The 22,592-nt window shown below is 55.5% G+C and overlaps 1 protein-coding gene across 3 annotated transcripts in view; it reads right to left on the bottom strand.

Moving 5' to 3' along the window:
- The window catches only part of KIF21B (kinesin family member 21B), a 52,717-nt gene that overhangs the window by 7,815 nt on the left and 22,310 nt on the right, over nucleotides 1-22,592 (bottom strand). The window contains exons 10-34 of one of the 3 annotated variants that reach the window (XM_059867518.1): nucleotides 22,421-22,484; nucleotides 21,379-21,603; nucleotides 21,013-21,094; nucleotides 20,435-20,552; nucleotides 19,955-20,146; nucleotides 19,182-19,381; nucleotides 18,926-19,033; nucleotides 18,494-18,562; nucleotides 17,469-17,698; nucleotides 16,487-16,634; nucleotides 16,195-16,389; nucleotides 15,293-15,394; nucleotides 15,019-15,184; nucleotides 14,257-14,317; nucleotides 13,896-13,953; nucleotides 13,244-13,449; nucleotides 12,735-12,809; nucleotides 12,498-12,611; nucleotides 11,831-11,869; nucleotides 9,646-9,782; nucleotides 9,176-9,356; nucleotides 4,622-4,786; nucleotides 3,151-3,268; nucleotides 1,823-1,993; nucleotides 1,160-1,359 (exon numbers count right to left, since the gene is read on the bottom strand). In XM_059867518.1, the coding sequence (XP_059723501.1) occupies nucleotides 1,160-1,359; nucleotides 1,823-1,993; nucleotides 3,151-3,268; nucleotides 4,622-4,786; nucleotides 9,176-9,356; nucleotides 9,646-9,782; nucleotides 11,831-11,869; nucleotides 12,498-12,611; nucleotides 12,735-12,809; nucleotides 13,244-13,449; nucleotides 13,896-13,953; nucleotides 14,257-14,317; nucleotides 15,019-15,184; nucleotides 15,293-15,394; nucleotides 16,195-16,389; nucleotides 16,487-16,634; nucleotides 17,469-17,698; nucleotides 18,494-18,562; nucleotides 18,926-19,033; nucleotides 19,182-19,381; nucleotides 19,955-20,146; nucleotides 20,435-20,552; nucleotides 21,013-21,094; nucleotides 21,379-21,603; nucleotides 22,421-22,484 (3,424 nt within the window). Of the gene's footprint in view, nucleotides 1-1,159; nucleotides 1,360-1,822; nucleotides 1,994-3,150; nucleotides 3,269-4,621; nucleotides 4,787-6,911; nucleotides 7,542-9,175; nucleotides 9,357-9,645; nucleotides 9,783-11,830; nucleotides 11,870-12,497; nucleotides 12,612-12,734; nucleotides 12,810-13,243; nucleotides 13,450-13,895; nucleotides 13,954-14,256; nucleotides 14,318-15,018; nucleotides 15,185-15,292; nucleotides 15,395-16,194; nucleotides 16,390-16,486; nucleotides 16,635-17,468; nucleotides 17,699-18,493; nucleotides 18,563-18,925; nucleotides 19,034-19,181; nucleotides 19,382-19,954; nucleotides 20,147-20,434; nucleotides 20,553-21,012; nucleotides 21,095-21,378; nucleotides 21,604-22,420; nucleotides 22,485-22,592 lie in introns of those variants that run through there. The other 2 variants (XM_059867519.1, XM_059867521.1) reach the window with 2 other exon arrangements.

The following is a 22,592-nucleotide window of genomic DNA, read 5'->3' as shown; positions in this document are numbered from 1 at the left end:
CCAGAGGGTTTTTGCTCCCCTCCCCCCCAGGGCAGCATGCAGCCCCCCAAGCTTCCAGGCCCTTTTCCCTCGGCAGGAATTGTCTGATGCACTTTGGGGAGAAGGTAAACCCAATGGGGCTCAGCCTCCAGCTCACCCCACTGGCAGCAGCTGGGGACAAAGGGAATGGGCGACCTCCAGGGCTGACCCTGCACCAGGACTCCTACCCGCCTTGAATGAGCTCCAGCAGTGAAATCCAGGGAGCTGCTTTGCTCCTGGGGCATGGGCTGATTTGGGGGTGGCTGCTGACTCCCAACCCACTATCCATGCAAAGGCACGGGCAGGCCGTGGCTTCCCACTGAGTTGCCAAAGTAGATGTGAGCACTTAGCGAGGAAAACAAACCAAAAAGAAGTGAAACCAAGGCAGGGGCATGACTGGGCCAAGGGGGTGAGTCCATTCTAACAAAGACTTATCAAGTGGGGAAAAACTCAGAATAGTTTCATACCGTGAAGAAGCAGCTCAGACCAGAGAAAAAAGGGGGGAGGGAAAGAGAGAGAGGAGCGAAAGCAACAGTGAGAGGGACAGAGGGAGGGAGAGATGGAGAGAAAAGGGAAGGAGAGAAAGAAGAGGAGCATATGAGCAAGAGAGGCAAAGAGCAGGAGGGTCAAGGCAGACTAGTAGCACGGCCCTTTATGGCAAGGACGCGTCGTGGAAGGCAAGGGGTGAGCCCAGGCACGTAATTCCATAACTTTACCCGGCAGTCGCTGTGGCACAGATGGGAGGGGGGGAGAAGGAGAGGCAGAGAGAGACAGAGAAAAAGGAAGGGAGAAAAGGGACAGGGTCGAAAAGAGGACATCAGAGTCTTGCTGCTGAAGAGCTCCCCGAGAGCAGCAGACAATGCCCAGCCCCGAGGGAGAGGGGTCCCTGCGTGGGGAGTAACCCAGGGCATCACCAGAGCGTGGGCAGGGGGTGGCCAGGGCCAGCTCTTGGCACTGCAGTGGGCAGGCCTGGCCGTGGGCAGGCTACAGTGGGCAGAAGGAGATGAAGGAGGGACTAAAAAGCTGCGATTCCCTCCCCGCTCCCTGCTCACCCAGCACCCACCCAGGCCCAGGGGTGACAGCTCAAACCCAGGGTCTCCCCCTTCCCAGGGGCCACGGGGGCAGAACGCCGGGGGCTCACCTGGAGGCAGTGAAGATGTGCTTGGAGTTGGTGCAGATGGCGTTGATGGGGCTGTCATGGCCCTTGATCTCCCCGACTGGGGTGAAGGTGTCCACGTTCCAGACTTTGATGACGCCTCCTCGGCAGGCGCTCAGCACCATGGGGCGGCCGGGGATGAAGGCCAGGGCACAGACCCAGTCTTTGTGGGCATTGGGGATTTGCTGGAGGCACAGAGCACAGCCATGACCAACCTCATCTGCAGCACCACGGGCAGCCTCATGCACCCATGCTGGGTGGCTGGGTCCTCACTGTCTCAGGGAGCTCAGCTCCTCAGTGACACCCCAGGACTGACTGGGACTGGGGAACTGGTGGTGCCCAGGTAGGACCAAGGGTATGGGATCAAAATCATGGCTTGGTTTCTCCCTTGGGCAGGAGACAACAACCCAGAATTCAGGGTGGAACACAAGCCCCCACACTGCAACTGATGCCTCAGCCTGCCTGAAGGAGAGCCAGCAATCCCAAGCACCCTGCTGGACAAATTATGGGGGCACAGCACACCCTCACCCACACACAGCCCAGGACTGGGAGTGCCCTCCCTGGTGAGCTCCACTGGCACCAGGTTCCTGGACAACCACCCCAGGCCCCAGCAGCAACCCTCCCCCTGCCCTGTGCCCCCATCCAGACCTGGATAAGTTCCTGCTGCTCCAGATCCCACTTCTTTATGCCGTTGTCCCTGGAGCCACTGAAGAGGACATCTCCCTGGATGGCCAGGCACTCGATGCCATCGTAGTGAGGGGGCTCAAAGTTGTGAGTGGGGCTGATATTGCCCACCATGCCCTCTGTGATCTCAAACACCTGGGAAAGAGCAGCAGGTAACAGACCACAGATGGCACTGGGGACTCCCTCCCCTGGGGAGTTTGGCCACTACCCTCTGTACCTAGAGTGATGCTGGAAATGGGACTGGGCATTGGCTGCTGGAGGCTTTTGGGGCTGAGGGTCCTGCCACAAGCAGAGGAGATCTGCCACCAGGGACAGCCCCACTCTGCTGCATTTTACTCATGGTGAGCCTTCACACTCCTCTGGAGCCATGCTGACAGCTGAGGGGGATCCTGTCTCACCATCTCACCACCCCTCCTCACTTCCCTGGGGACAGCTCTAATTCAACCTGCTAAAACCTGAAAGGAAGGGACAGGCTCCTGCTGTGCTGCAGCTGTGACTCAGCAGGCACAAGGCATCTCTTAAAGGGGGGGGGATTATCGAGCAGAACAGGGTGAACTGCTCATCTGGGTCAGCCCTCACATGCAAATCCCAGCCAGAGAGTCTGATGCACGAGAGAAATGCAACTTCTTCTCCAAAGGTGCATTATGGACCAAGCAAAAGGCAAGATTTTGGAAGAGGAAACAAGGGAAGACCTCACATGCAGAGGTGAAAACAGAATCTGGGCTCAGCTCTCAGGAGGAGAAAAGAGTGAGGGGTTGCCAACATCTGGGCTTCCCTACAGGACTTTAAAAATGTGGGTGTTAAAGTGGTAGGTGCTGCTGCCCATCTCCTGTCCCCAGCAAGCCTCTCCTGTTGAAAGGCAGGCCGAGTTAACATTCAGGCAATGCAGTCAAACCTCCACTCAACACTCACCACAGCTGGCTCAGCCATAGAGGCAAGAAAGGCTCTTTTGCAAGGTTTTATTCCAGCAGGGTAACTCAGGACAAACCCGGGGAAAGGGGAAGAACCACGAGGAGCAGGCACCTTATAAAGGGGAAGGGGTGGGGGGCAGAGCTAAGGGGTGGGCAGAGGGGCCTGACCACCTGGGGTACCAAGCCAGTGACAGGGTAAGGAGAAACCCGAGGAAGTTGTGACACCAAGTCCATGGGGGAGACTGCTTTTCCCTTTAGGAGGGAGGACTCTATAGTAAGTAGTTCATGTTTCCAGGGCTGAGGGCTTGGGGATTGACCAAGGGGGGAGAGTTCATGGGATGCTACAGGACTCGGGGTGCTGCTCCCCAAGAAGCAGAGTACCTTGACATAGTGATCTTTGGAGCCTGTGACCACCAGGTCGTGGTTGCTCGCTGTCTGGTTCACTGTCAGGCACATCACGGGCCCGATGTGGCCACTCAGCTTCCCCACGGGCTGCAGCCTGCGACGGGAGCAAGGGCACAGCTCAGCCCCTGCTCATGCTGGGGCTCCTCCCAGGGGCCCTCCCACCCAGCCTCCCCTAGCCCTGGGTGCCTCAGCCAGGGCTGCTCCCTCTGGGGGAGAGCGGGCAGGGAGAGCCCTCAGCCCGTGATCCAGGGGAGGAGGGCAGCCTGAGAGTGTGCCAACATCTGGCTGTGCAGCTTTGGAGTGTGCCAACATCTGGCTGTGCAGCCTGAGAGTGTGCCAACATCTGGCTGTACATCCTGAGAGTGTGCCAGCATCTGGCTGTGCAACTTTGGAGTGTGCCAACATCTGGCTGTGCAGCCTGAGAGTGTGCCAACATCTGGCTGTGCAGCTTTGGAGTGTGCCAACATCTGGCTGCACAGCTTTGGAGTGTGCCAACATCTGGCTGCACATCCTGGGAGTGTGCCAACATCTGGCTGCACATCCTGAGAGTGTGCCAACATCTGGCTGCAGAGCCCAGGCTGCAGCACAGGATTCACAGCCCTGGGCAGGCAGAAGGACAAGGGGAAACCAGAGCCCTGCTGCTCATCCCACTTTTGTCTTTTCCCTTCTGCTCTGCCCAGTGCACAGACAAACCCCCCACTCCACACAGCTCCAGTGCTGCTCATCACCCCTTGGGTCACAACTGTAAATCTTAAATTTACAAATCTTAAATCTTAAGAATTTTTAAAATACTCCTTTCAATCTTAAATTAAGATTTATTATCTTAAAAAAATTTAAATTTTTAAAAATTTAAAATCTTAAATTATAATTTTAAAAATCTCAAATGTAAGAAAACGTAAAAATCTTAAACTTAAGATCTTACATTTACATCTTTAAAAATTTTAATCTTTAATTCTTAAATTAAGATTTATGATCTTAAAATATCTTAAATTTTTAAAAATTTAAAATCCTAAATTTGAGAAAAATTTAAATTTAAATCTTAAAAAATCTTAAATTAATCTTTAGTTCTTAAATTAGGATTTATGATCTTAAAAATCTTAATTTTTTAAAAAAATTAAAATCTTAAATCTTAAAAATCTTAATCTTTAATTCTTAAATTAAGATTTATGATCTTTAAAAAATATTAAATTTTTAAAAATTGAAAATCTTAAATGTTAAATTTAAAAATCTTAAATTTAAGATTGAAGAAAATCTTAAATTAAAAAAATAAAAATATTTAGGAAAATCTTACATTTAAATCTTAAAAAAATCTTTAACATTTTTTTAAACCAAAACCACTATAACCCCATATGAAAGCATCCTGAAAATCCTTATTCCAGGCAACTTCTGCTGTGCAAAAGGCTTTCATTTCCCCCAGGGGGATCATTTCAGGCTGCTCTGCGCTGACCTGCTGAGCTCCCAGACGCGCACGGCGTTGCCGGCGGCCGCGTAGAGCGCGGTGCCCGAGGGGTTGAGCGCGATCTGGTTGATCTGGTGCTCGCCCTGCACGCTGGTGACCGTGCGGCTGCTGGTCCCGGCACACGCGTCCCCAGAGATCACCTGGCCAGACGACCTGAAGAGGGAGAGTTCAAAGGGGGATGGACGGATTGTACGTCATGGGAGTAATTGGCATTGACTCCATGATTGCAGGAGGCTGATCAATCACAGAATACACAGAATGACCAGGTTGGAAGAGACCTTCAGGATCATCGAGTCCAACCTGTTCCCTGACACCTCAACTCACCCCTGGCACCCAGTGCCACATCCAGGCTTTGTTAAACACACCCAGGGATGGGGACTCCACCACCTCCCCAAGCAGCCATTCCAGAACTTTATCACTCTTTCTGTGAAAAACTTTTTCCTAATATCCAACCTAAATCTCCCTTGGTGTGGCTTGAGGCTGTGTGCTCTGGTTCTGTCAGTGCTGCCTGGAGAAAGAGTCCAGCCCCACCTGAGCACAGGCACCTTTCAGGAGCTGTACAGAGTGATGAGGGCACCCCTGAGTCTCCTTTTCTCCAGGCTGAACCCCCTAGCTCCCTCAGTCATTCCTCTCAGGGTTTGTGTTCCCAGCCTCTCTCCAGCCTCATTCCCCTCCTCTGGATGTGCTCAAGCATCTCAATGTCCTTCCCATCCTGAGGGCCCAGAATGGACACAGGACTCAAGGTACGGCCTCACCAGTGCCAAGTACAGGGGAAGAATGACCTCCCTACTCCTTCTGGCCGCACCATTCCTGATCCAGGCCAGGAGCCATTGGCCTTCTTGGCCACCAGGGCACACTGCTGGCTCATGTCCAGCCAGCTGTGGACCAGCACCCCCAGTGCCCCAGTGTGGCACTGCCCAGCCACACTGTCCCCAGCCCATACCTTTATTGTACTATCCTATACTATGTGGCCACATTTCACTTCACAGAGAAAAGCAAGGTACAACTTTTCCCAAGGATTTTCTGGAAAAGGCAGAGAGAAGCCTCACAGAAGAGAAAAACAATTCTCATCTCTGTTCTCCACTCCTGTTGTTTTGTACATGTGGAATGTGTTAGGATATTGTTTACCTGAAGGAATTTAGTAATTGGATTCTGCCGAGGATTGTTTTGTTTCCTTGGCCAATCACACAAAATTGTTGCCTGACTGTCGAGAGACAATCACAAGTTTTCTTTAGTATTCTTAGCATTCTTTGTAATATAGATCTAATATAATACAGCATAATAAAGTGAGTGTTCAGCATTCCAAAGCCTTGGAGTCAGATGCCAATCACTCCTGTGATGGGGGTGCCCTGATATTACTATAATACTGTATTATACTATAATACCATATTGTACTATTAAGAAAAAAAACATCTGTGGAGACAGATGGGCATGCCAGCCCTCTCCCTTGGAGAGGTATCCCTTGAATGGGCTATGGTAAGATCTTCTCAACTCTCCTGGATTGAGAAATCCTCCGTGGTCATGGTGAGTTCCCAGCATGCTTTGGAACCCCATGTAGATTTGTTGGGGCTGATTGGTTTTTCCCCCTTTGTATCTACCCCAATTTTCCCCACAAAACCCCAGTTTCTGCCCTGTTCAGGAGGGAGCTGTTGTCCCTGGGCTGTCACAGGGTGCTGGAATAGAGGAACTCTGTGGAATAACCACACGGTGCCCCTGTCTCTTTGTCCCTGTGTTGGCCTGGATACGCCTTGCAAGGCAGAGCTGGAATCTCTGCTAAGAGCTGAAATCACTGCTAAGAGCTGGAATCTCTGCTAAGAGCTGGAATCTCTGCTAAGAGCTGAGCTGCCTGCCCCTTGCTGAGGTTACCCTGCAGCTGAAGGGCTGCCCAAGACCCCTAGAAAGTTGTCTCTTGTGGGACCTCTCTCTGGGAAGGTTGTGGCATCCAGGTCGAGCCATCAGACCCCCCATTGCCCTTGCAGACTGTCCAATACAGCTTTGACCTAACTGGTCCTTGAATCCAAAACACCATCACCAGTGTCCAATTAAGAAACCACCCTTTGGTAAACAAATCTCCATAACACATTCCACATGTACACAACAACACAGGTGCAGCAAGTGGAGATAAGACATGTTTCTCGTTCTTTTCTCTGAGCTTTCTCAGAGCTTCCCAGTAAAATCCTGGGAGAGCTATGTCTCTCTCTGTTCAGAGGATATGTGATTGCCACAGGTGATGTCTTGTCAAGGGTGAAAAGAGCCTAGAACAGAGACTAGACAGAGCTAAAGAATAAAGTAGGGATTTATTAGGAGGCCTCAATAAATCCACCTTGGGCAGCACAAGAGCCCAGCAATTTACATTTTTTCTGGGGCAAAGCAATCTTATAGAAATACCACTACTATGGTAGAATTGTGCCTAAAGACAAAAAATCTTTTATTCTCTATTGCAGCTTTTTAGATACCCAAGGCACTTAGTATAAGTTTCTACTAAAAGCTAAAATCTATATTCTAAATCTATATTTCTATTTCACTTTGTAGCTTTATATATCTCAGTTTCTCCAGGGGTTTCAGTTCAATCCTTGTTCTTAGATTTGCCTCCAGGCTTGTGCCCAGCCAGGGCTACACCCCAGGTGAACCCAAAATGGTCACAAAATGGACAACTGGTCACTGAGGTCTCTCACTTTTTAAAGTTCTGCTCCATTTGCATATTTGAGTTAATTGTCCAATTCCAGCTTTAGCCCATGGAGTCCCATCCTTCTTGTTTTTCTCTCTTCATTCCATGTTGTTTCTGCTCTTGGGCCATTTGTCCTTGGTCCCCAGCTAGAGAAGGAATTGTTTTGTCTCCCTGCTCTGTGAGGAGAGCTCACCATCCCCTCATATGAAGCCCAGACCACACACTAAAGCAGCACAGAATCTGAAAAATAGAAAAGCCAAAACCTGAGGCTCTCATCAGGGAGGATGAGACCAGAGCCTGAGGAACCACAGGGTTGGCTCCAGGCTGGCACAGCTGGGTCTCTCTGGACCCAGGAGGAAAGGCCCTGAAGTATCCCTGTCCCTCTGGCCACAGTGGGACCAACAGGAGCCCTGTCCCACAGGCCAGTGCCCAGCCTGCAAAGGCAGCCAAGGATCAGGGTCTGTGCATGACTCAGCACTCTGCCCTGGTTTCCAGCTGAGGCTCCTCTGCTCTCCTCCCGTGCCTCTCTGCTTCCACAGGAAGGGCTGGTGAGTGCTGGCATCCAGCACAGGCAAGCAGAATTCTTGGCCTCTGTGCCAAGAGAGAAGCCAAGGCAGACGAGCTGAGGCTGGATGGAGAAAGGAGAGCTGTGCCAGAGCAAGTGGGTAACTCTGACCTACCATCCTGTCCTAACCTTTGAGCCCTACTCCAGACTGGCAGCCACAGCTACAGTCTGTTCCATGCTCCTTTCTGGTCCTCAAACTCCTCACAGAGCCCCACATTTCCCACTGAAGAGGCTGTGATCTACCCAGCCACTCTGCTGTTTGGGGCTGTGCCCCACCATGGGAGCGGCCAGCTCTCCTGGCCACCCCCAGAAGAGCTGCAAAATCTCTTCAGAGCTCCTGACCCTTAACAAGTGCTGGATTCTGCACCTGGGACACAGCAACCCTGGCTGTGTGGGTACAGAGGCCGGAGAGCAGCTGTGGGAAGGGACCTGGGCATCCTGGTCAATGCATAGGAGCCAGCAGTGCCCTGGCAGCCAGGAGGGACATCCATGTCCTGGACACACCAAGCACATCATGGCCAGCTGGCCAAGGGAGGGGATTGTCGTGCTCTGCTCTGGGGTAGCCTCACCTCAAGCCCTCAGGGCAGTTTTGAGCAGCACAATATAAAAAAGACATTAAGCCATTGGAGAGCATCCTAAGGAGGGCCATGAGAATGGTGAAGGGTCTGGAGGAGAAGCCTCATGGGGGGCAGCTGAGGTCACTTGGTTTGTTCAGCCTAGAGGAAACTGAGGGGAGACCTCACTGGGGTCTTCAACATCCTCCTGAGGGGCCGCAGAGGAACAGGTACTGATCTCTTCCCTCTCATGACAAGTGACAGGGCTCACAGGAATGGCTGGAGCTCAGCTGGGAGACGTTTAGGTTGGATGTCAGGAAAAGGTTCTTCCCCCAGAGGGGGCTGGGGCACTGAACAGACTCCACAGGAAGTGGGCACAGCTCTGAGCCTGTCTGAGTTCCAGAAGTGTTTGGACAATGCTCCCAGACACTGGGTAGGATTGTTGGTGTGTCCTGCACAGGGTATGATTGTTGGTTTGTCCTGCACAAGGCCAGGAGGTAGACTAGATGATCCTGATGGGTCCCTTCCAACTCAGCATATCCTGATTTTATGACCCCGAGTCTTTGCTGCAGGAGTCCCCACGAGTTCCCTCACCCCAACCTCTCCCAACCTCCCTGTTCCCTCAGGAAGCAGCACTCCAAACTGGCATTAAGGAGCTGTATCTGGCCATGTCCCCAGCCCCTGTAGGTTCTGGAAATGGCTTCTGCAGAGCCAGAGAAGCCCAGAGTGCCCCGTGTCCCCCGAGCTGCACGTACGTGAGGGTGCGGACGCAGCGGGCGGAGTCGCGGATGTCCCACACCTTGATGTACGACGTGGCCACGGTGAACACCAGCCCCGTGTGGCTGCAGTACTTGATGGAAACCACATTGTTGGGGTGGCCCTTGAGAGAGGCGATTTCCTGGCCCGTCACCAGGTTCCACATTTTGCAGCTGCGGTCTGTGGGAGGAAGAACACGCCCAAGAGTGTTGGGGGTGTCTCCTCCAAGGGCATGGTGGCCTGGGGACAATATTCCTTCGGAGCATCTCTCCCACCCACAGGGCCAGAGGAAAGGAGCCACCCCAACAATGTGGTTTTTGTGCCCAGCACAAGGGCAGGACAGGACAGGGCAGGGCTCAACACTGAAGACAGGGACCATCCTTGTAGTGCCCAACACGTCCCATGCTCCCAATGCCAGCCTGCTCCCACAGCAGCTGCATCCTCCCTGCCCCCTCTGCCCACCACCCACCTTTGGAGCCGGTGAAGAGCAGCTCATCGGTGGCATCCAGGCAGAGCACAGGCTTGGTGTGTCCCTCTGCCACCGAGACACACTGCAGAGGGGCTGTCCGGGCATTCTTGGTGCCACCCACCGGGTTGATGATGCCCCTTGACAGGAGAGAGAGAACAGGTACAGTGCAGGGTGGACAGGCTCAGTGCCCACAGCCCCAGGGCATGGAAGAACATGAGCTGGCTCACACCAAGCATCTCCCACTGCCCAGCACTGAGACAGGCTGCTCTACCAGAAGGTGGCCTGTCTGAGCTGAGGTCTCTGTGGAAACCCCAGAATGTCCCCATGGGCGCTCCCTGCCCACCTCTGCCCCTGCCATCAGACAGGGAAAGGGGGAGGCTGCCCAGTGACCTCTGCTATCCCTCCAAATCCCTCCTGCCTCACCAGCACAGACCCAGCACAGTTCAGGAGACTCAGCTCCTTGGCCTGAGGTCCATTTTGGGGCAAGCTGTGCCCTCTCCAGCCCGAAGCTGAAGCTCTGCTGGGATAATGTTTCAGAGTTCCAGTATCAGCACCCCCATCCCTTGGAGGCTGTCACCCTTTGGCTGATGGCATTTGAAGACAGGCTCCTTCACAGAGATCACAAGGCTGACAAAGGGCAGCACCAGCATCTGCCCCCCACATCCCTGCTGCAATGGCTGTTCCTGTCCCCACTGCTGGCTCTGGGCAGGAGAGCACCTACCCCTGCCAAACCTGCTGCCAAGGAACACTGCTCTCTGTCCTGGGGGACATCATCTGCCAATCCCCTCCACTCCAGACATGCTCAGAGTGCTGAGGAGCACCAGCCTGACCCTCCCATGTGTAACCCCAATGTGCCTGGTCATCAAGCACAGCCACAACACCCAAAGTTGTGCCAGTTTCTTCTTACAGGCAGGGAAACTGATGCATGGGGCTAGAGAAGGGCAAGGATTGCATTAGTTGTGAGGACAAGCACAGGCTCATTAATTGGGTTTGGAAATCACATGCATGTGATGTTCCTCAGCTCTGCATTTACCAGTGCCAAGCCAACAGCCTTCCCCTCACCCCCAGTGCTTCCACCAGCCTCAAAGCAACACTGAATCCAAGGGGAAGTCCCTGCACTGCATCTTCCATGGACTTTGAGTGGCCCCCTGACTACAAACTGCCCAGGGTGACCCTCTCAGACTGGTCTGGTGTCACTTCCCCAGTGACAGGGGGCCTGCAGGAGCTCAGGGCACAAGCAGAGGGAGGTGCTAGACAGCTGATCATGGAATCATGGAATGATTTAGGTTGGAAGGCACTTTAGACACCATCTCATTCCATGTCCATGCCATGGGCAGGGACATCTTCCACTAGACCAGGTGGCTCCAAGCCCCATCCAACCTGGCCTTGGACACTCCCAGGGATGGGGCAGCCACAGCTGCTCTGGGCACCTGTGCCAGCCTCACAGGGGAGAATTCCTTCCTAACATCTAGTCCAAATCTCTCCTCTTTCAGTTTTAAACTGTTCCCCCTTGTCCTGTCACTATTTGCCCATGTAAAAAGTTGCTCTCCCTCTTTGTTACAAGCCCCTTTAGGCACTGGAAGGCTGCAATGTTCCTAAAAGATGGGGCAAATGTGGCCCTTACTCTGGGAAACCTCTGTGGTGGTGGATGCAGGGAGAAAAGCCTAGGAGAACCTTAACTCCAAGGCTGAGCTCTGCACCACAATCTGACTTGCTTTCTTTAGGGAAGAGACTGACCTCTTCCAACTCAGCACCAGAGAAGCACAACCAGGCACGAGGTGAACCTGAGATAATTGCCTGGAAGAAGCTTGCACAAAGGATGTACTGCAAGAATCCTTCCCCATCATCTCACCATCCTGCTGGGGAGCTGGGGAAAGGGTGGGATATGGTGGCCTCATGCTGGCAAGAAACCATCAGAGCTGGAGGAGAGCATGCTGCCAACCCAAAGCAGCCAGCACCCACCAGTGAGCCCAGCACCACAAACCAAGGGCTAATCCAAGCAGGAACAGCTTGAACTGACAGCATCAGGCACCAGAGGTGGCATGCCAGGGGGGACAGGCACACAAGCTGGGATGGGGGGAGAGCAGCAAGCTGCAGGCAGAGCATGCAGGGACAGGGAGAGCAGGCATCTGACAGAGAGAAGGAGGAGCAGAGGAAGGGATAATAAATAGAAAGTTGTCTATACCTCAGCACCTCCGAGACAGAGGAATCGCTGTCATCAGACCTAGGGGCAGAAAATTAGCAGGATTATGGGAGAGAAAACCCAGACTAGAGAAGGCAGCAGTGGAGTCAGAGGTGGAGGATTGTTATTGCATCCAAGCCAGTGTAGAACAGAGAGAAGGAGTGGAGGGAGGGAGGAGAAGCACACATGGAGAACCAAGGGAGAGCAGAAGAGCAGGAGGGCATGTGAGGATCAGACAGCAGGTCTGCAGATCTCCATCAGGGAACACCAGCGCTGCTAGCAAGCCCAGAGCAGCACCTGACCTGCTGCCAGGAGAGGCTGGAGCAGCATTTGTGGCTGGATGCCAGTCCATCAGCTTCCTCTGAGCCCTCATTCCCTCACCCCATCCTGCTCCCTTGTCTTTCCAGGGGTCCAAGTCTGGCACCGCCCTGTCTCCAGGCAGAGGCCAGGACAGTGAGCTCAGAGGGGCACAGTGGGCAGCAGCACAGCCCTGGCATGGCAGCTGCTCCATCACAGGGAGAAGCAGGGAGGTGAAGCGGTGACAGGACACTGGCTGGAGCCAATCCAAGCCCTGGTGTTGCTATATACCCCCACAGGAGTCAGTACAGGCCATGTGCTATCCTGGTCCGGGTTCCCCTTGCTCAGACACTCTCACCCCAGGAGGACTCACTTGTCCAAGGCAGATCCCTGGCTCTGGGTGCTCGTGAGACGGGAGAAGACGTTGCGGTCGTTGCGCGGACGGGTGGGTGGGGAGGAGGGTGGTGTGAAGCCAATGTCTGCAGGCCTGAGCCAAAGGATCAGAGGGACACGTGACTTGGGAACTGCTCACCTGGCACCTGACTGGGCCCAGAAAGAATCCTGGGCCACACAGCCCCCCCGCCCGTGTCACTGTTTCTCCCAAGCTCACCTGGCAGGTTGCCCACGGTCGTAGGATTTCCGCCGTGTCAGGGGCGAAGTGTCTGAGCCCCGGGACTGCCTGGGACTGCAGCAAGTGAACAAAGCAGAGTGGGTGCCTGCCCTGCCCCAGGGCCCCTCCACAACGAACACCTCTGTCCTCCCCCAGAAGAGCAAACAAGAAATTGGGCTGGAGTCACAATCTCATGGCAGCCCACAAGTGCAGAGGCTTTTGGAAGCCCAAGACACCTTAAAAGGCTGATAACCCAGAGCAGGGAGTTGGGGACCCTTGTGGTCCTTCCCCCTGCTTCTGAAGTATCCTCCTCTCCCTCTGCAAAGGACACCAACATACTCCTACACTCTCCAAGCCCCACTGAGGAAATTCCTCATAGCATGCTATAGCCAAGCATGGACAGATGCAGGATTAGGCTCCCCTCACCCCTGTGCACCTCCACAGGCCCGGCACAGCCTCCCCAGGCCCATGCCCCTTGAGCCTCCCAGCCACTGGTGGCCCATGCTCACAAGGTGCTGCCCCGGGTGGGCAGGCTGATGGTGCGTGACACCTTCTCCTTGTAATAGGGGTCCCGGATGGAGAAGCCGATCCCGTCCTCCTTGATCTCCATGAGGGACACCAAGGACTTGGTGATGTTCTTGGTGGACACGTCCAGCGTGGGTCCCAGACATTCAGCTGACACTGCCTTCATCTGCCCCGAAAGCTTGGGCTCTCCCTAGAGCAGGGCAGAGGGCTCAGGGAGGCACACGGGGGGCAGTGGGAGCAGCCAGCAATGGGGGCTGGAAGAGTTTGTGCTCACTGGCCACAGACCAGCTCCCCCACGTCCCAGTGGGATGCCCATCACAGCCAGCTCTCCAGCACACATGACAGCCTGTACAGAACAGGGGCTGCTTTCCTCCATGGGGACACCCTCAGTGCCACTCAGATTTGGAAGGTACTGCCTGGTGTGCTGGGTGCTTCCCAAGTCTCTGGTGCTCCAGAACAGGACCACTGCACCAGGAGACCTTGGTTCTGCCCATCCAAAAAGCAGCCATACTGCCTTATGCCAAGCCTGGCTCCCCAAGGTTCAAACTGCAGAGCGGAGGCCTGAAGCATCACTGAACATCCCTCCATCCCTCCTCCCAGTCTCAGTGACCAGGCCACACAAAAAGGCCAACTAACCTTGAACTTGAAGTCATCCTGGCTTGCTGAGCCCTTCATGGTGAAAGACTGGGAGATGCTGCAAGGAGGAAGGAGCAAAGATGGATCTTCAGTGCCAAACTCTCTTCAGAAAGCTGGTGCCACTGCTCCACCAGACTCCTTGGGTCACCCTCTGCTCCTCAGCACCCTTTCTCCAAGGAATGAGCAAGCTTCCACTCCCTGCTCGGGTCCAAGAGACATCCTGCTCCCCCCACCAAGGGCTGGGCACCATAGAAAAGCTCAGGTGGGGCTCTGTTCATCTATGCCCCTCTAAGAGGTCCATGAAGGCATCAGGCCTTGTGCCCCAGCCACCATCTCAGACAGTGCCAGGCTGGGTGCTCACCTCCCATCTGAGGCCAGGCTGAACTCTGAAACTTCCTCATCTGTGCTGGTGTAGCCATTTTCTGTGAGAGGGAGACAATACATTAGCAGAGGGGACCCAGAGGGGACCCCACTGTCACCAGCCCATCCAAACCCTGCAGCAGAGGGGGCAGCCCAGGAAGGTGTGGGGGGTGACCCAGTCCTTGTCCCTGTTATCCATGGCCAGGAAGGTATGGGGGATGACCCAGTCCCTGTCCCTGTTATCCCTGGCCAGGAAGGTGTGGGGGGTGACCCAGTCCTTGTCCCTGTTATCCCTGGCCAAGAGGACACGGGGGATGACCCAGTCCCTGTCCCTGTTATCCGTGGCCAGGAGGACATGGGGGATGACCCAGTCCCTGTCCCTGTTATCCATGGCCAGGAAGGTGTGGAGGGTGACCCAGTCCTTGTCCCTGTTATCCCTGGCCAGGAAGGTGTGGAGGGTGACCCAGTCCTTGTCCCTGTTATCCATGGCCAGGAAGGTGTGGAGGGTGACCCAGTCCTTGTCCCTGTTATCCATGGCCAGGAGGGCATGGAGGATGACCCAGTCCCTGTTCCCGTTATCCGTGGCCAGGAAGGTGTGGAGGGTGACCCAGTCCCTGCCCCTGTTATCCATGGCCAGGGCACACACTCCCACCCAACATGGCCCCTGGGCACCTCCAGGTGCTTTCTGCAGGCCCAGTACAGGTAGGCACCCAGCCCACAGGCAGCACACCTGGCCTGAAGATGCACCTGCCTCAGGCCCCACCTTGCTGGACGTTGTGGATCAGTGCCTGCAGCTCGGGGTGGGACTCAGCCTTCTCCCTCAGGGCGTCCAGCAGGGCGTGGTTCTGTGAGGAGCTGGCCACGTCTGTCTGCCGCAGGCGCCCCTCCAGCAGCCGGATCTGCGCCTCCTTCTGGGCCACCTGCAGCCCCTGTGCAAGCAATGCTGGCACTCAGGCAAGGTCCTGGCCACCAGGTCCCCACACTGGCACCCAGAATGAAACCCTGTCACACATGCACAGCCCAGCCCTGCCCCACACCTTGTCAATGGAGGCTTTCAGGAAGTTGTCCAGCAGCAGCCGTGCTTCGGCCAGGGAGCAGGAGCTGATCACCACCGAGGTGTCCGTGGAGTCCAGCTCCTCCTGAAACACAGAGAGACAAGAGCTGGATACAGCAGGGTAGCTTTGCTGCTGGATGGGCCTCCATGGCAAGCACAGCACTTCCATCACCCTGCAAGCACTGCCCAGTCCAACCCTCACCTACCCCAGTCTGCCCAGTGGCTACTGGGGAGATCCAGCCATGGGACTGTCCAGTGCTGAAGGGTTATACCCTGCTACAGAAATCCTGGTTCCAACAGAAAACTAGACACTGAACAGACACCAGGCTCACCCAAATCCACAACCCAAAGCCTAGTGTGAATTAACAGCAGCTCTTCTTCCCCGCTAATCAAGGTGACAGCTGGGGACAAGCCAGGGACAGCACACAGTCTCCATTTCAGGCTGCAGGCATTGAGAGGAGTTGGGAGCTGCCCAGTGGCATGCCCAGTATCACAACTGGACACAAAACCTAGATGGTTTCTGCTGGGAAAAGCCAGTTCTCCGGGGATGCTTCCTGTGCATGAAGCAACAACCATGGGTACAAGTGACCAGCAGCCCCATGTGTCCCCATGGGCAAATGGGGGCTGCACGCTCCCTACAATTCCAGGGCAGCAGGACACCAGCATGTCCATGGACATGCAAGGATCTGCCAGAACTCCTCTCTGTAATTAATCACCTAATGAGAAGTGGCTGCATGGGTGAAGACCCACCAAGAGTGACAGCTCAGAGGACTCTGGGTCCTCTGAGCAGAGCCCAGCCCCAGCTGGCTGTCCCCAAGGATGCTCTTTCCACAGAGGGATGCTCTCATTTCCTCCCTGCCAGCCAGACCCAGTCCTTCTGCCCACCTTGGTCTCCTCAATCTGCATGATGGTGGCCTGGCAGTCTGAAATGCTGTCGTTGATATAGTCAATGTTGGCCCCCAGCACCTCAATCTCGTCATTCAGCTCTTGCAGACCCTTCTGCTCCTTGGGGCTCTCTGCCTGCAGCTTTGCCCGCTTGCCCAGCAACGCCTCCTGCAGCAGCGATAGCTCCTCACGTTTCTAGGGGAAAGGAAAGGGGGATTAGCACTGTCCACATGGCCACCTCCCTGTCCTGCACCCACCACCCAGCCCTCTCTATCCCCAGTGCCACAGCCACCTTGATGAGCCTCTCCATGTCTGCCTCTAGGTTGGTGATGGTCATTCTCTGCATGACAATGTCGAAGATGCGCCGCTCCAGGGACTGCCACTTGAGGCGGGCAGCTTTGCTGAAGGTCTGGCTCGTCCCCTTCTTGGGGAACTTCTTCCTACAGCCAGAGGGAAGAAGAGGCATTTGGGCAGAGGGCCACACCATGCTGGAGAGCTAGGCTTGCCCCAGGATCAGGGATCTGGCTGGCCAGAAACAGAGGATGCATCTGTGTTGTTTCCGCACTGCCCAACTGTAGGAATGTGCTCTCAGTTGACAAAACTATCCTTTGTCTCTTTAAAAAGGAAAAAAGCTCAGAAGTTTCTTTCTTCAATTAGGTAAAAAGATACCTCTCATTAGGCCTGGGGGACTTCACCTCAAACTTAAGGATAGCCAATTGGACAGGAGCTAAAAAGTCCCACCTGAGCAATTTACTAGAAAAAGAAAAGAACAAAGAAACAAACAGTTTTTGTGAGGTGTTTTACCAGGAGCAAGAACCTTTTGCATCTGGATGGGTTTTCTCTGTAAAGAGTTTTGTTATTTTGCCCTTTATTAAAACCTTTCTGTTTCCAACACTATCACAGAAGCCATCCTGCTGATTTTATTCCTTCTAAGGTAGCTGAGCTATCTTGGATGTGACACAGATATCCAAAAGCTCGTGAGACCTGACTTGAGGAAACCATATATCACGCAACTTTTCCTCTTAGCAAAGCAGGACAAGAGATGAGTCCAGCAGGGTTTGTGCTACAACATTTAATCCTCATGGAAGGCCAGCTTTGAGCTCAAGCCTAGGTGACAGTCACACTCTGCCAGCACAGCTTATCACAGGGTCACGGATTTAATATTGCTCAAGTGGACACTAAGCAGCCACCCTTCAATCTCCACCACCCGCCAAAAGCCAGGCATGGGGGTCCCTGGGATGTCTCACCCCCGAGCACCCAGCCCCTGCCCTGACCTGACAGGCCGAGCCCCGTTAATGGAGGATGAGGGGTCTCCCAGAAAGTTGTTGATTTTCCTGTTCCACTGGCGCACGATGCTGGAGACGGAGCGAGCGCCGGACTCGGGCTCGGAGGAGGTGGTGCTGGCCGAGACCTCGGCGCCCGAGTCCATCATGGGCGGCTTCGGGCCCGTCCTGCCCGCCACCCGCTCGGACATGGGCTTGGCCAGCCGGCGCAGCGCCGACACCTGCCCGCAGGGAGGACACAAGAGAGGGTGTCTGTGGTGTTACATTCTAGTTCAATGCTATGCTCTGTCTCACCCCTTGAAAATGTAGGGATGGACACAGGCGTGTGTTTATTCCACGCCTGTGATCCTCCCCTGCAGTATCATGGATCTGTAATCCCACTGGCCCAAGTCTTATTCCATGCACACTTTGAATCTCCCTGTTAAGCTATGGGGGGAGACCAGGCTCTCTCTGGGCCCTTCTCTCCCTAGGCTCTCCCTCTCTCCCCCTCCCTCCCCTTTCCCCCCTTCTCCCTCAGAAACCATGCCTCTCCCAGGGCTGGGACCCCCAATAAACCCTCAGCTAATTAGCACCCTCAGAAGCCCTGTGGAGTCTCCTTGCCTGCCTGCTGCTACCAGGGAACACACAGCTCAGGGGGACCCCCAGGACTCCCTCAAACCAACTGCAAATGGTGTCAGCTGGGCAGCCCCACCCAGCCTAAACCCATTGGCATCACCCCCAGGCCCGACAGGTCTGAGAGCAGCAAAGCCCAAGGACATTTGTGCCTCATGGAGTTCCCTCTCCCCCCTCACAGCCCACCCCTGCCACCAGGCTCTGCTGCTCAGGACTGGGAACTCTGCTGTTGCCTACATCCATTTCCCACACAGCTCCTGAGCCATAAAACCTCACCCTGCCTTTTGGGGACCCCATTCCCAAAGCCAGCCCTGTCTGAAAGATGGAATTTCTCCGAGCCAAGCGCTGGGGCCCAGACCCCCATGGAAGCTGGGGGCTGTGTGGAGGAAACCCCCTTTCCTCACCTCCTGGGTTTTCCTCCGCAGCACTATTTCCTGCTGTCGCTTCTGAGATTCCAGAGCCCTGATCTGGAACTGCATGAGTGAGAAAGAAAAAGACACCCCTGAGGTCCAGCCCAGATGTGGCCGCAGTCCCAGTGGTCCCTTTGGCACAGTCTCACTCCTGATTCCAACACCGAGCAGGCTCCCAGCCTTGAGCTGGCTCTGGCTGCACGTTCCCCCCTCCCACAGCATCCCCCACAATTCCAGCAGGAGCTGTGGGAAGCCTTTGGGAGCCATTCGTCCAGCTGTGCTCCGTGTGCTCTGCCAGGACTGGGCAGGCTCCAGTGAGGCTTCACCAAGCTTCAAGGTATCTGTGAGCACCTGGAGTGCCAGAGCAGGACAAACACCCCCTCCCCAGCCAGACAGGCCCCTGCACGGGGCAAGCCAGGCTCTGACCTCCTGCCGGCGCTGCTCCTTCTTGAGCTGCGCGATCTCCCGGTTCCTCTTGGTCTCGGCCAGCCGGCGCCGCTGCTGCTCCTCCCGCATCTGCTTCATCAGCGCCACCTGCAAGGAGGAGCCGCTGTGCCACCGCCCCGGGGCGCCACCCTCCCAGCACACAGCACTCTGCACTTGCCACCAGAGTGCAAAATGCTGCTCCAAGCGGGGAGCCGGGCTTGTCCAGGATTGCTCTCTGCCCGGCACATCCAGGTACCTTTGCCTTCTTCATCTCAGCCACCTCTGCCTGCAGCTTCCGCAGCTCCCGCTCGTAGCGGGACTGGTTCTTGAGCAGGCGAGCATGCTCCTTCTGCGCTGCCTGCAGCTTCTGCAGGTCCCGGTTCATCTCCTTCAGCCGCTTCTCATAGTCTGCCTTGATCTTGTTGGCTTTCTCCTCTGTGTAGCACTCCATGGTGCCTGGTGGGTGGGGAGAGAGCTCGCAAGGGCCATGCACCCCGGGATCCTCCTGTACCCACACACCTGCCTGGAGGCACCAAGCACTGAGTCCCTCCCTGTCCCATCTGAGCCCCCCTCACCCACAGGAACTGGGGTCTGTCTGGGAATACCCACTGGAAGAGCTCAGCACAGAGTGGAGATACAGGGCTGGCCTGAGCAGAGCTGCAAACTGGGACACACAGCCACACATAGGGGTGACCCTGCCCTGGTTAAGCCTGGAGATCAGCCGCACCACTGGGTCTTTTGCCCCTCAGTTTCCCCAGGAGTCCCCCCAGCTCATGAAGTGGTGCTCAAGGCTGGAAGAGGCTTTGCCACCCTTCTGCAGCACCAGCAGGGTCCGGAGCTGTGCAGCTGACTGATGCTGCTCCCATGGCAAGACAAACAGAGTCTTGGGGGTGCCAGGGATTCAAGGAGAAGCAGGGGGATGACAAAGCTCTACCAGAGCAAGGGGTGGATGCTTTGACTTAGAGTTAGCTGGCCTTGAGCTGGAACTGGGGACTGGGAATCGGATCCCAAGGGTGAGGCAGTTCTCACTGAGGTTTTGCAGGACCCGGTCCCGCTCCAGCTGCGTGTCCCGAATCTTGTTCTGCAGTAGGATCAGCTTCTCCTCATACTGGTGCTTGAGGGTCTGCAGACGCCTCTGGCTGTTCTCCAGCTCATCAATCAGCTTCTGCTTTATCTCAATCTCACAGGTCAGATCCGCCAGGTCGGCCTGGAAATTCACAGCTGGAGGCAGAGGAGAAAGTCAGGCTGGGAGGCACAGGGAGCATCACTTGCATGGCCCCACTGAGTCACAGCACATAGAGAGGGCAGAGGAGCTGATGAGAACCCCCACTGCTGGGGAGCAGCAGCACCCAAAGAGCACTGCAGCAGCCCTGGGGCTCTTCCAGGTCCCGCAGAGCAGACGTGGTTGGGGCATGGTGAGCTCCGCCTCCCCAAGAGCAGCGGCTCATTGCCAGAGATGCCAGCAAGTGGCCCTCCATGCCCATGGCTGCACAGAGATCTCCACTTTACCCTTCTCCTCTGCATCCGAGTCTGAGTCCACCAGGCTCTCTTCACTGGCTGAGTCCTCATCTTCATCCTCACGCCCATCCTCTTCCTCACAGCCACTCTCATCCTGTTCTTCCTCCTCCTAAGAGATGAGCGCCTACTCTCAGCCAGTAGGATGGTCTGTCCTTCTCCCCACAGCTTCTCCCTCCTCCAAAGCTGAGCTCACCCTACAGCAATGGGCCACAGCCCCCCAAGTGGGACTCAGCCTCCCACACAGGATGCCCAGGGGCTGCAGCACCATTTTGGACCCCCAGCACATCCTGTTCAGAGGAACAGCAATTTGATGAATTCATCCCTTCCTAGCTGACCCCTCTTCAGCTATGCTGATTGAAACCAAGCCCCTAAAAATGTGGACTCCTCGTTCTACATCCAGGCTGACTGGTGAGTACCCAGCTTCCACCCTGCTCCAGCAGGGAGTCCTCAGCAGTGATCCTTCCAGCCTGCTTCAGGGCCAGGCTGAGCTTGGTCCCTCTCCCATGTGTGGCAATTTCAGTGCTCCACCACCCGGACACCCCCACAGCGTGAGCATGATGCCCACTCACCTCTTCCACCTCGTTCTCATCTGTCTCCTCCCCATTGTCCTGCTGCAGTTTCTGCCGCTTCTTAAACGCCTCCTTCTCTGGGCTGGGGGGAACAGAGGGGGGCTGGTGAGTCCCAGCATGAGAGAGGCCAGGAACAGGTTCTGCTGGGCCACCCTCCCTCCTGCTTTTGGACCCTTTGGGGAAAACAGCCTGTGGAATTACGTGATGGGGAGCAGGAGACCAAGGACAGGGCAGGGCTGGGAGGGGAAGGCAGCCGTGCGGGCTCTGGCTGTAGCAGAGCTGGGGGAAGCAGGAGACCCAACCCCACAGGGATAGACTGAGCCTCCCCTTTGCCAACACCTCCCCCTTCCCAACACCTCCTCTCACCTCTTCCTCTGCTGCCGCCGCTCCTTCTTCTTGAGGCGCTCCAGGTCCTGCTTGGCCCTTCGGAGCACGTCGGAGGCCTCGGTGTCCAGGGGAGCAGCAGGGCTGCAGAGCCCGGCCAGGCCCGCGCCCGGCGAGGAGCCCACGGGGAACGGGGGCCGGGCAGAGACCCGCGAGAGGCTGCGGCGCAGGGACTCGTTCATGGACTCGCTCTCCAGCAGCTTCGTCCTGGGCAGTGGAAGCAGAGTCAAACAGGGGCCATCCCACTGGCCCTACAGGGAGGGGGGTCTTGCCTGGGTTTAGAATCACAGAGTGCTTTGGGCTGGAAGGGACCTTAAGCCTCATCTCGTTCCACATTCCTGCTATGGAAGGGGCAGGGACACCTTTCACTAGACCAGGTTGCTCCAAGCTCCATAGACTTGCAGATGTGGGATAACCACCACTCCTTTGGGCAAACTGTGCCACTGCCTCACAGGGAAGAACTTCTTCCTAACTTCTAATTTAAATCTCTCCACTTCTAGTTTAAAGCCATTTTCCCTTGTGCTATCACTATCTGCCCACGTTAAAAAAAAAAAATCCAGTGCTCTCCCTCTTTCTTATAAGCCTCCTTTAGGCAGTGGAAGGGGCTCTAGGGTCTCTGCAATGTCTTCTACAGACTGAACATGATGTGCTCGGATGGTGAGGCAGGGACAGAGTCACTACTAAGCCATTCTCCCTAATGATGGGTCAGAAAGCCACAGTGCTCCCAGACAGGGTACCAGGATCGAGCAAGAAACTGGGATGGACCCACCTTTGGGAGGCAGCAGTCCCTGGAGGACCCCAGGCACTTCAAACAGGACCTCCCCCTCCACCAATGCCCACACCAAGGATAGCATAGCAATAACCAAAGCACTGCCTGCCACCAAGGCTGGGCCTCCTTCAACCCTGTGTAGCAGCAGTGCTTACAGTCCACCCCAGCAATGCTGGAGGCACTGAGTTGTGTGAGCCACCCAGCCCCAGCCCCTGGCCCCAGGAGCCCAGACTCCCCAGCTGGGTGCCCGCTCACCTCAGCTCCTCAATCTCCCGGATGTAGTTCTGGATCAGGGTGCCGATGGCTTCGTTCCCATCACCTGCAGCACAGAGGCACCGGTGGAGAGAGGCACACGCGGCTGTCCCACGGCCCCTGGCCCAGCTGCTGCCTGGGCTGACCCACCATGCCACGTAGCAGCCCAGCCCCA

Source organism: Haemorhous mexicanus, chromosome 25, assembly GCF_027477595.1.
Source record: "Haemorhous mexicanus isolate bHaeMex1 chromosome 25, bHaeMex1.pri, whole genome shotgun sequence".
NCBI lineage: Eukaryota > Metazoa > Chordata > Aves > Passeriformes > Fringillidae > Haemorhous > Haemorhous mexicanus.
The sequence above is the reverse complement of the archived record's forward strand: the minus strand, read 5'-3'. Positions and strand labels throughout refer to the sequence as shown.